This window comes from Grammomys surdaster, unplaced genomic scaffold (genome assembly GCF_004785775.1).
Source record: "Grammomys surdaster isolate TR1022 unplaced genomic scaffold, NIH_TR_1.0 276, whole genome shotgun sequence".
In the NCBI taxonomy this organism is placed as follows: Eukaryota; Metazoa; Chordata; class Mammalia; order Rodentia; family Muridae; genus Grammomys; species Grammomys surdaster.
The window spans coordinates 607,488-619,531 of record NW_021604717.1 but is presented as its reverse complement, the minus strand read 5'-3'; the positions used below and the strand labels follow the sequence as shown (position 1 = coordinate 619,531).

Sequence of the window (12,044 nt, the reverse complement as noted above, 5' to 3'; positions counted from 1 at the left end):
AGTCTCCCACTATTATTATGTGAGGTGCAATGTGTGTTTTGAGCTTTAGTAAGGTTTCTTTTATGAAAGTCGATGCTCTTGTATTTGGTGCATAGATATTCAGAATTGAGAGTTCATGTTGGTTGACTTTTCCTTTGACAAGTATGAAATGCCCTTCCTTATCCTTTTTGATAGCTTTAAGTTGAAAGTCGATTTTATTCGATATTAGAATGGCTACTCCCGCTTGTTTCTTAGGGCCATTTGCTTGAAAAATTGTTTTCCAACCTTTTACTCTAAGGTAGTGTCTGTCTTTGTCACTGAGGTGGGTTTCCTGTAAGCAGCAAAAAGCTGGGTCCTGTTTTCGTATCCAGTCCGTTAGCCTATGCCTTTTTATTGGGGAATTGAGTCCATTGATGTTAAGAGATATTAAGGAGAGGGTGTTGCTGCTTCCTGTCATTTTTGCTAATAGTGGAGACATCGTTTGTGTGGTTATCTTCTTTTGGGTTTGATGGAAAAGGATCATTTTCTTGCTCTTTCTAGGGTATGATTGCCCTCCTTGTATTGGAGCTTTCCTGTTATTATCCTTTGTAGAGCTGGATTTGTGGGAAGATACTGTGTAAATTCGGTTTTGTCATGGAATATCTTAGTTTCTCCGTCTATGGTAATTGAGAGTTTTGCTGGGTAAAGTAGCTTGGGCTGGCATTTATGTTCTCTTAGGGTTTGTATGATATTTGTCCAGGATCTTCTGGCTTTTATAGTATCTGGTGAGAAGTCAGGTGTAATTCTAATAGGTCTCCCTTTATCTGTTACTTGGCCTTTTTCCCATACTGCTTTTAAAATTCTTTGTTTTGTGCATTTTGTGTCTTGATTATTATGTGATGGGAGGTATTTCTTTTTTGATCTAGTCTGTTTGGTGTTCTGTAGGCTTCTTGTGTGATTATGGGCATCTCATTCCTTAGGTTAGGGAAATTTTCCTCAATAATTTTGTTGAAGATATTTACTGTCCCTTTAAGTTGGGATTCTTCCCTCTCTTCTACACCTATTATCCTTAGGTTTGGTCTTCTCATTGCGTCCTGGATTTCCTGGATATTTTGTGTTAAGAACTTTTTACGTTTTGCATTTTCTTTGACAGTTGTGTCAATATTTTCTAAGGTATCTTCTGCACCTGAGATTCTTTCTTCTATCTCTTGTATTCTGTTGGTGATGCTTGTGTCTATGACTCCTGATTTCTTTCTTAGGTTTTCTATCTCCAGAGTAATCTCCCTTTGTGATTTCTTTATTGTTTCTACTTCCATTTTTATGTCCTGGATGGTTTTGTTCAATTCCTTCATCTGTTTGTGTTTTCTTGTAATTCTTTAAAGGATTTTTGTGTTTCTTTAAGGACTTCATCCTGTTTTCCTGTGTTCTCAAGTTTTTTGATAGTGTTATTTATTTCCTTCTTATAGTCCTCTAGCATCATCATTAGAAGTGATTTTAGATCTGGTTCTTGTTTTCCTGGTGATATGGGGAGTTCAGGACTTTCTAATGTGGGAGAACTAGGTTCTGATGATGGCAAGTACCTTGGGTTGCTGGTGCTTGTGTTCTTGCGCTTGCCTTTTGCCATCTGGATCCCCTTTGTTCTATCTGTGCTGTCTCTGACTGGGGCCTGTCTTTCCTATTACCTAGGTTGTGTCAGAAATGTTTGGGATGTGTTTTGCTGCTGGGGTTAGAGCTGAGGCCCAAGATATGCTCCGTGCTCAGGTGGAAACCGGAAGGGGCCCGGGCTCCGGGTCAGGAGTGGATTCCTGGGTCCCAGTGGGTCCCCTTTGCTCCCTTATTGGGGGCAAGTATTGCCACCTCCTAGCCTATGATACTGCTTGAGTTAGAGCTACTGAGAGCCCCCACTTCCTCTGGGTTCTGTGAGATTGGGTGCAGAGCTAACTCCCGGGATGTGCTGAGTGCTTGGGCCCAGACCGGAAGGAACCAGTGCTCTGGGCCAGGAGTGAGTTTCTGGATCCCAGTGGGTCCCGGTTGCTCCCTGTTTGGGGGCAAGCAGTGCCACCTCCTAGCCTAAGATACTGCTTGGCAGAGAGGTCCTGAGAGCCCCACTTCCTCTGGATTCTGTGAGATTGGGTGCAGAGCTGCCTCCCAGGATCTGCGAGTGCTCGGGCCCAGACCAGATGGAGTCCGTGCTCCGGGCCAGGAGTGAATTCCTGGGTCCCAGTGGGTCCCAGTTGCTCCCTGTTTGGGGCAAGTGCTGCTTTTTCCTTACCTGGGATGCTGCCTGTGTGAAAGCTTCTGGGAGTCCCTCTTTCTCTCGGTTTTCTGGGGTTGGGTGTTGAGCTGCCGCCTATGACCTGCTCTATGCTCGGGCCCAGACCGGAAGTCCTCTTGTATGCTTTTATACCATTTTAATTACATGAAAGTATTAAGGTCAGTTCTAGGTTGAGGATCTAGCAATACAATAGATGCAAATAGTCAAGGAACAAGCAAAACAATAAACATAAAGAGTCAAAGAACAATCAAGGCAATAAACAAAGTTCCATGATCACTCACTCCCATGATCACTATTTCTAAAGGCTTATCAGGATGGCCAAAGTATCTGAGCCTACTTCTCTATCCTAGCTCAAGGTCATTTTCATGTCTGAAGCCTACTTCCTTGTCGTAGCCTAAAATTTAGATTCCTGTCTGAAATTACTTCTTTGTTCTAGCCTAATATTTAGATTCCTGCCTGAGATTACTATGCTGCAGATTTGTATTAAAGCTACTTTACTATAACTTAAGCACAACCATTGAGAGAGAGCCAGGCTCTCAGAAGAAATTAAGGCCTATCTGAGAACATGAATGTGAACTTCTCAAAGAAAGAGTTGCAGATCATTAGATATATCCAAGTATATGTCTGGGCTCCACAAGGGAGAATAAACTATTCATTGCCAACATTAGCCATATACACTATTTTTTTTTTGTGGCTCTTAGTTTACCTCTCAGAAGATAGTTAAGAAATCTTTTTCCCTCCTCCTTTGGTAAGTGAGATTATAGGGTGGCTACGAAGATGCCTTAGGTAAAATTCTAATCTGTTGAGGGAAAACCAGAAGCCTCTAGTATTGTGCAAGATGTTTTGGTGAGTTTGTTAGAAAATTCCAGGTTTTTCAGCTGGGAAGGGAGAAAGGCTTTTTGCTCAATGCAGTCAGGGTAGGAGTACAATAGCATCTGGCTGGGAACTGTTAATTGCAGTGTGCTGGAATTCTTGCTGCTTTACTGTCAGGAGGCTTCAATTGGGGTTCTAGGGTGGAAGAGAGTCCTTTTCCCTTCTCAAGTCCCCAGTATCATGTTCCCTGTTTTTCTATCCTGATTCAGCCTGATGAATCCATAATGGCAGCCTTATTGAAAACTGGTAGAGGCTAATAGGTGAAGCCTGGTTGAAAGAAGTAGGTTAACAAGTACACATCTTGTAAAATAGAACTTGTGGCTGGCCCCTTCCTGTCCCCGTGTGCAGCCTGACAGAGAAAGTGATCAGCCCTTGCCACATATTTTACCTTGATGCTTCTACTTCACCTCAGGCCCAATAACACAGAACCAACCGTCGATGGCTGAAACCTCTAAGAACAGGAGGCAAAATTAATTCCTTGTCATTTAAAAGTTGATTTGTAATGGCTGAAATCTCTAAGAACAGGAGGCAATATTAATCCCTCATCATTTAAAAGTTGATTTGTTTATGTAATTATCATGGTGACAGAAAAGTAGCTTATTTGTTTGTTTATTCATTTCTTCTGATTTTTATTTTTGTGGTGGTTAATACTTAAGAAAATCTGGAGTCACCAGAGACAAGCCTGGAGAAATGTCTGTCAGAAATTATCTTTGATTAAGTTAGCTCCTTGGTACTTGTGCAAGGGCTTATCTAAGTTAGGCTAATTGAGGTGAAAAGACTCCTATTAAATGTGGGTAGGACTATTTCTCGGATGAAGTACTACATGAAATGTGACAAAAGGAATAGAACAGCATCTACCACACTCTGCTTCCTGACTACAGACTCAATGTGGCCAGCTGCCTTCTCAAAGCTTCTTCCACCATGCCTTCTGTACCATGATCAACGTGAACCAAAATAAACCCATTTTCTTTTAAAGTTGCTTTGGTCAGGACATTTAATCACAGCAACCGGGAAAGTAATAAAGCATTCTTTCATGGAGTGATCAAGTTAAGGAGTATGAGACTCCTCGTGGGTTGATTGATAGGTTTTTTTTCTTTACTAAATGGCTCTGTTTATCAGCAGAACTCTCATTGTTTTAATTCATTTCTTAAATGTTACTGTTTTTCTATCGAACATTCATTGCCTTCAGTGATATTTAAAAAAAATACCAGATTTCTTATAGAGTATAACTTTCACCATTTTCTTAGGTTCACCCTCTCTGTCATATATCTAATGTGAACATTGTATCACCATCTTATACTTTTTCTTTTCATTGCTTTGCTTAGAATAGAAAGGGGACAGGAGACAGATTTTAATCAAGTTGCTCCTGATAAATTACGAACTTGGAGTCTTAAGAATCGAGCTATATTTCTTCTATAAACATTGCAAGTCCAATTTCCTCCTAGTCTCTATGTTCCCCTTGGCTGATTTTATCTTCTTCTGCAGTTATTACTGCAGTCCTATGAATGACAATTTAATTTAATATTTCTAGGCAGACCTGTCTTATCCTACAGGATTGTCTAGAGTTCATTAAGGTTTTTAAAAGCAAAAGGTCTGATATAAACAGTTTCAGACATCCCTGACTGAGCTTCCAGGAGGTGGGGGAACCAGCTGCAATCTCTGCATAGTTTTCTCAAGGCCTCTTTGAAGTGTTCAGGCTGGCTGATGCTGACAGACAGGGAGTTTCCCTGGTTCTTTGGCTGATGGTCCTTTTGCTCGAGGCAGGCAGGGCAGGAGGAAAGAATTCAATAGTGGCTAGTTAGGAGTCCAATTGCTGTATCCCTCTGTGTCTGTTTTTTTTACACAAAAAACAGACACAGTTTAACAGTAATGGTGATATTTAACAGAGCTTAACACTTACCCATGGCCACGGAGAGAGGTAGGTCCTCTTTGCCTGTCTCAGTTGCAATTATAATACAAGCTATCTGAAAATCTAAAAGCCAGCTTTTTCTAAACAAGTGATACCAGGAAAGGGATAGAACAGACATGGAATTTTGTTAATCTCGTTAATGGAATCCAGACTTTTTTCTGCTGCTGGGACAACTTTTTATCTTTAGAAAATAGTTCTATCTTGTTCTAGAAAACAAAAGTAAGTATACTTTATGTTCAAAAAGTTGCCAACTGAAATGTGCTGGCTTGGAAATTGCTCCTCAGCTTTGGCTAAATGAAAGCTAATTTGGAGGGTGGTTTCACGTACCTGAGGATAGAGTCGAATTCAAAAATCTTTCTACCCCCACCCTCAAATGGTAGGATTACAGGCCAGTGCCACTACACCCACCTTCTAAGGTGAGAAAGATGCAGTATTTCTTCTATGAGGCTCTTCATCTGACTCCACTATGACTCTATATAGGACAAAGACAAAAACTTACATGTGGTATTTTTAGATGACTAGATGGTGGTTGCCTATACTCTTCTTTAGTTCTCAGCACAATCTAAATATGCATAGTGACCTTTCACAGTATATTAAAATTAAGTTTTAATTTATACTAAATTAATACTAAAATTAAGTTTTAAATATTCTTCATAAAAAGTTTCTGTTGCGTATAAAAAAAAATAAATCAACCAGAATCAAAACTATAGATTATTATAATTTTAGATTAATAACTGCAAAATTATTTAATCACCTAATAGATATATGCCTTATTAGTAAATATATGCTATATTCAGCACTGTGCGAAACACTGAGCTTCAGGATAACAAAAACAAAATTATCGTAATAAATGAACAGGGATGAACCTATACAGAAATTATGTATGTATAATTAAAACATATAATTTCAGTATCATAAATTTGTTCATAGTAATTCAGTAACTCAACTGAACAATTTTAAAAATCATAGACAGTACTAACTTAACTATAACCATACACTGAATAATTAATATATTCCGACTTAATAATTTTAGAACTGTACATTCATTGTGCAATCAAGTAATTCAGGTCATGTTTGTAAAACGGTGAGATTTCTGCCAGTTTCTTTGTGCCTATGTTGTCAAAACTCAGACATATGAAAAATCAACTGGGAACCTATTAAAAACACTAATTTCTGATTTATAGGTTGCTAATAGTGGACAGCAGGCTGAGAAAGGGACCCAAGTGTTAATAATTAAATTTTTAACATTTCCTTTATGTGTACAGGTAGATGGCTTGTGTTACCCTTGACACTAACATATTATAAGGTCTATAATGTATTGCATATGGGATTAAAAACTTTATTTGGGGCCTTTCTTTAAAGTTTTCAGATCAGTGATTACTAGCCTTCAGCTGTGGGGTTAGGAACAGTATCAAATGGGGTTTCTAACTCGACAGTACTTAGCCTATTAGAATAATTAACAATTTCTTATTTCTATACTACATCGGGCCCTGACCATCAGTAAAATTAAGACAATATTACTGTCTAGAGTATACATATTACATAAAAATCAAAATGCAAAGTGTTTCAGTTTTTAAAAGTTCCCAATGGGGTTTATGTTTCAAGTGTGGACAGGATGGACTGGATACAGCCAAACAATGCCTGTCCACCCTCCTCCCCCCAACCTCCGCGAAATTGACATTTCTAGGAAGTCTATTAAACGGGGTGGGGGGTGGGGGTGGGGTGGGCAGGCCTGCTGAGAGGCTGCTTTCGGGAAATCCAGCAAGGGTGGAAACACAATGAAACTGTTAGCCTAGTTATGTTCTGGAGGTTTACAGTGATGCAGGTCTGCGCTTAACCCTGCACGGCATCTGTTATCTACTGTGCTAGGCCCCAGTGCACCCCTGCCTGCGTGTTTTTGAATGAGAACACAGAGATATAACCAGAAAGGGCTATTTTCTTATGAGCCAAAAACCATGGGGATTATAACTCACCTGGATATCAAGCTACAAAGACATTTTCCAACCTATCATACCTCTCACTACAGACTTCAGACAAATTAAATGGAGCTGTGCTAAGGACTATAGGATCAGAAGGGAATGTATACCCAAATCACATACCTGTAACCTAAAAGGGGGATTGCAACATGCTAATGACGGGAGGAACCCATCTCCTTTTCCTGTCTGGAATTGGGAAAATGGACAAGGTCTGAGGATTCTCCTCAGTTCACTCCAACTACTTAGGGACGACTGGAGGCTTAAAAATCTAAACCAATTCAATCCCACACCTGATGGGGACAATATGGAAAATTTTAAGAAATTGTCTTCACCAAGAGTATTTACTCTTTAAATTTGTTGAGCAAATAATTTTACATACCTACACTAAATTCATAAACTTACCAAAAAAGTTTATGGAGCTCCAAATAAAAGGAAAATTATACATATGCCCACCCCCAACTGTTGAACTTTGGAGTATTTGTGGCTCACTCTTTTACTCTTAAGTATTTATTTATGCTTTAAGGAGACAATAATGATTATCCAGGTTGCTTTTCAGTTGCTTTATTGACGTTACATTTTTTTCCATGCAAATGGGCAACAGTGTACTGCTGACAGAAACTCACACTGAGTGGGAAGGCAATCTCCAATTAGAAGCTGGCAACACAAGCCCAACCTGGCACATGGAAATAACACAAGGCTCACCACAAACGAGTCATTAAAGGCATGTCAGGAAAATGCAAGGAAAAGGAATACAACGGGAATCACAGTATGAATCTCAGGGGAAATGACCGAAGTCAAGGCATAAGGCAGAATTCATCGTGATGATCATGGTGATTAGAGAGCTCCCCCATAAGAATACGCAGACAATTTCTCAACTGTAGCTCCCTAAGCTTTCTCCGGATTTCTCTCATCTCCTCCATGAACATTTCCATATCATCTCCATCTCCACCCAACCCATCATTAATCTGCCTGTTGGGAATGGCCCATCGAAAGTTAGGGGCAAGTCGGCGAGCTTGTCCTCTTCGGTGGTGGTTGTGGTTATGGTTATGGTTGTGGTTGTGGTTATGGTTGTGGTTGTTGTTGTTGTTGTTGTTTGCAGCAGGCTGGTGGCCCTCACCTCCTCCCACAGGGCGGTCTTCCTGTCCATTCTGCAGGGGCTGCTCCATTTCTTCGTTTTCCTGGTGGATATTGGCCATGATGAGATTTTGTTTTCTGGTTGTTATTCTTTGAACACAAGTAAGACAGGGCAAGGAAAAAAAACCTGAATGCTTGGTGCAGTGACCAGCAAAATTCAGAGACTAACAACAAAGGTTTCCATTATTATTTTTTCCCACCTTAGAGTCTCCAGGCAACCTCTAGAGAGCCTCCATTTCGAGCCCCTCCCCCCCCACCAGCTCTCTTTTCCCTCCCTCCCCCAAAGCCCACCATTTTTTATTTCCCAGGATCCTTTCCTTAAGCTTTCAGGCACCAAAATGGAGGACTGAGACTAAGAGTAGTGTGGGGTGGGGGTTCTCACTGACGTCCTAGACGGGGCTTTCCCCACCCTCCTCCAGCCCCTCCCCCAGTTCCATCCCCCCCCCACACACACACACAGCCCCTGAACAGACCTGGGCCTATCCCTTGCCGCGTAGTCCTCTCAATTCTCGCTGCGAGACGCGCCGCCGCGACTCTCGGCTAGCAGACCTGCAGACAGGGTGAGATGGGGGGGGACTCGGCGCCGAGCTCGGCACCGCACCCCGCTTCCCGAGACCCACCGCCCAGCCCCCTCCCCGGCCGCCCACGCTCTCCAGCAGCCCGTCCCCAGCCCGGCTCTCCAGGGCTCGGTCGAGCGCTCTCCGCCGCCGGCCGGCCCAGCCGCCCCCTCCCCGGGACCCCCGCGCCGTCCCCGCCCCTGAGCCGGGCGCCCCTTCCCGGGCGCAGCCGGGCTTCCCCGTGCGATGCACAAAGCCGAGCGCAGAGCCGCGGTGCGCGCCCGCCCGCCCGCTCGCCCGCCGCCAGGCTGTCGCCCTCGGGGCCGCTGCGTGCAGGCCCCTTACCTGCCCCGCTCGCCTTGGGCCCGATGCCAGCCCGCCGCGCGCAGAGAGGCTCCGAGCTGGTGGCCAGACTCGAGTGACGACTGCACCCAAGGCTGCGTCGCTCTGCAGCCCCGGGTCACGTGAGGGCCCCGCGTCACTGCCAAGCTCGCTCCCCCAGCTCAGGAGGCCAGAGCGACAGGAGGCCCCGCCCCCGCCTCCCCGCCGCCAGCGCTCACCTCAGGCCCCACCCGTCACTCATCCGGATCCTCACCAATCTGAGGAACCACAAGTGGCATCACCGTCAGGAGGCTGGACATCTCCCTTCCCTGTTACCAGGGAGAGTCTGCACCATCCTCCATCTCTCCCTCCCGCTATAGCCAGGTCTTAGCTTTGGCCTTCTCTGAGATTCCTCTCCACCTTATCCAAATGTTTTCTCCAGGACTTCTCCCCATAAGACACCATGAGGTGGAGAGTGGGGTAGACTGTATATATTTCTCTTTATTTCCTTAAAACACACAGGTACACACACACACACACACATACATACACAAGCATGCACGCATGCACAGGTACGCGCGCGCGCGCGTGCGCACACACACACACAATCAGCATGCTTTAGAAAATTCAAAATCATAAGGGCCACTCCTTTTTTGGAATGCTAGGGATTGATCCTCTAGCTTAATTGCTGGACAAGCTCCCTTCTACTGAGGTGTATTTACAGACCACTCCATCCCCTGACTCCCAACATATACACTTTTTAAACTTAACAAAAATTTGAGGACAGTACCTGTCTATGTTGTTGGAGCTACACTTGAATTTCAGTCCTCCTATGTCAGCCTCCCTTGTAGCTAAGGTTAAAGGCCTGCACTACCAAGGCTGGAGAGTTTTCAGTTTTAAAACAAATGTTTCATTCTGCAAGATGATAAGAAAACAAAATGTTGTTTATGCTATCACACAGAAAATATCTTCTCTAGGTTTTGGATGTCAGTTTTAAAACAAACTATATTAGTCTGTTTCAATTTTTTATTTAAAAAGAAAGGACTCTTGCTGAATACAACTAATGCTTTAAAACAGATCTGGAATAGTTCCTACAGAGAGAAGTCATAATTTTGTATGATTTTTGGTATATGTGACAGGCTGTCAGTAATCCCTGACTGGAGATCACTACATTTAACAGGATGGCCTCAAACTTTGGGTAATCTTTCCTGCCTCTGGCTCCTCTTTCTGCCTCCCAAGGCCTGGTGTTATCTGAGATGTCTCTGATTCCATAGTCCTCAAGAAAAAGAGCCATTTGAATTCTTTGCTTTCCTCTCCTAATCTTTCAAACCACCCTATAAATATTTAATGAGCTCAGAAATATTTTTATATTTCTAGAAGTTATTCTCCAAACATTCTACTCTGGTATAAATGCCTCAAAAATATTAGAAATAAGCAAAGGATGAATGAAGCAATTAAATTTGGTGTGAAAACTAATTCTGAATACAATGGTGTCTTCCACACTGAAATCGCTGTTTTTGTTTTGCAGGTATTTGTTTGTTTTGAGACAAAGTCTCATTCTGTGGCCCAGACAAGCCTGGAGTTGAAATCAGATTCTTTAAAAACAAACAAACAAAGGTCACAGCTCAAAGATAGATTTTTGGAAACATAGTTGCCAAATTTTACAATTTAAGAACTTCGTTATGAGAACAAAGTTGCTTCTAGTTTGGGCCTCAAGTTTCTGTACTGTGTCCTGATAAATGAGGCAGGTTACCGGAGATGTAAAGCACAAATGCTTGGTGTGTTATGGTTTGGGAGCTATCTGTCACATATAAAGTTATGCGTTTGGAAATATAACATATAGCTCCAAAATCTCAAATTGCAAAATTATAACCAGAAATTACCTTTTAAGATAACGCTGGTGATTTTGGGATTCTGTCAGAGTTCACAACTATTTCTTCTTAAAAATAAAAAGTATAGACAAATTGATCAACTTGAACAAAGAATGATTCAGAAACCAGGAAGCTCATAAAGCCAGAACAGATTCAAAGACGCTGCTCTTCAACATGCTCAAGCCACATGTTTTGGACAGAAAATGGAAATATACAGAAAACAGAACTGAAGTCGAGTGACAGCCTGATTGATTACAGCTTAGTGCTTGCCTTTAAAGAAAAAATGCATAATAGACTGGTGAGCTTTTTGTCAACTTGATACAAACCAGAGTCACCTGGAAAAGGGGCCCTCAATTTAGAAATTGCCTCCTCAGCTTGGACTATGGGCAAGCCTGGAGATATTTTCTTATTTAATGATGGGTGTGCAAGACCAACCCAATCAACTGTGGACAATGCTGCCCTTGGGCTGGTGGTGCTGGGTCATAAAAGAAAGCAAGTGAGAAAACCACGGAAAGCAAGCCAGTAAAGCAGCATTCCTCCAAGGTCTCACCTTCAGTTCCTGCCTTGGCTTAGCTCAGTGAGGGATTATAACCTGTGAGCCATTAACCTTTCTTCCCCCAAGTTGCTTTGCGTCATGGTGCTTTATCACAGCAACAAAATACAAAGGAGAACTCAGGGTTACAACAGTTCCTCCCCAATTACTGACTGCAGTGGAATCTGTAAATTGTTAAAACCGAGCTTTCTCTTAGAAAAGTATACTCCAAAGTTAGGCCTTCCTTTAACCTTTTTCTTAAGTTACCCTGCAGTTTCTTGTGCCATTGTTCAAGTATAGAGTCATCTCTAAGCCAAATTTTGTTTATTTAACATCATACAGACTGCTGTCCTAATGATATTGGCTTGAAGGGTGCCAAATAGAAGCATAAGGTGGCGTATCAGAGAATTCGGGGTGCAGACACAGTCTGCTAAAGGAATGATGTGTAACTACGAGTCAATTACTTACCAATGTTTTTGTGTTTCTATAGTGAACCAGGGATTTTTTTAGAAGAATATATTCCGTTATACATAATAAGAATTCACCACAGAGCCTAACAAATTGCCAATGAAAATTGACTCATTTTTACTACCATAAAGTTGTTTTTAAGAATATCTTTAAGAGTACTAGTGTCTAAT

At 42.2% G+C, this 12,044-nt stretch overlaps 1 protein-coding gene across 2 annotated transcripts; it reads right to left on the bottom strand.

Moving 5' to 3' along the window:
• Nucleotides 1-7,536: 7,536 nt before the first annotated feature.
• On the bottom strand, nt 7,537-9,067 carry Bex3 (brain expressed X-linked 3). 2 transcript variants are annotated; one of them, XM_028776996.1, is made up of 3 exons: nt 9,028-9,067; nt 8,599-8,674; nt 7,537-8,215 (listed from the first exon to the last, which is right to left on the bottom strand). In XM_028776996.1, exon 3 carries the CDS (start codon nt 8,185-8,187, stop codon nt 7,786-7,788), a length of 402 nt encoding a protein of 133 aa, XP_028632829.1. In that variant the 5' UTR covers nt 8,188-8,215; nt 8,599-8,674; nt 9,028-9,067; the 3' UTR covers nt 7,537-7,785. The 2 variants fall into 2 exon arrangements, with proteins under 2 accessions (XP_028632829.1, XP_028632830.1); XM_028776997.1 differs by having other exon boundaries at nt 7,537-8,169.
• Nucleotides 9,068-12,044: the final 2,977 nt, after the last annotated feature.

What these genes read in the sequence shown, in the direction of transcription:
- Bex3 (XM_028776996.1), bottom strand. Translation starts at nt 8,187, where the DNA reads ATGGCCAATATCCACCAGGAAAACGAAGAAATGGAGCAGCCCCTGCAG.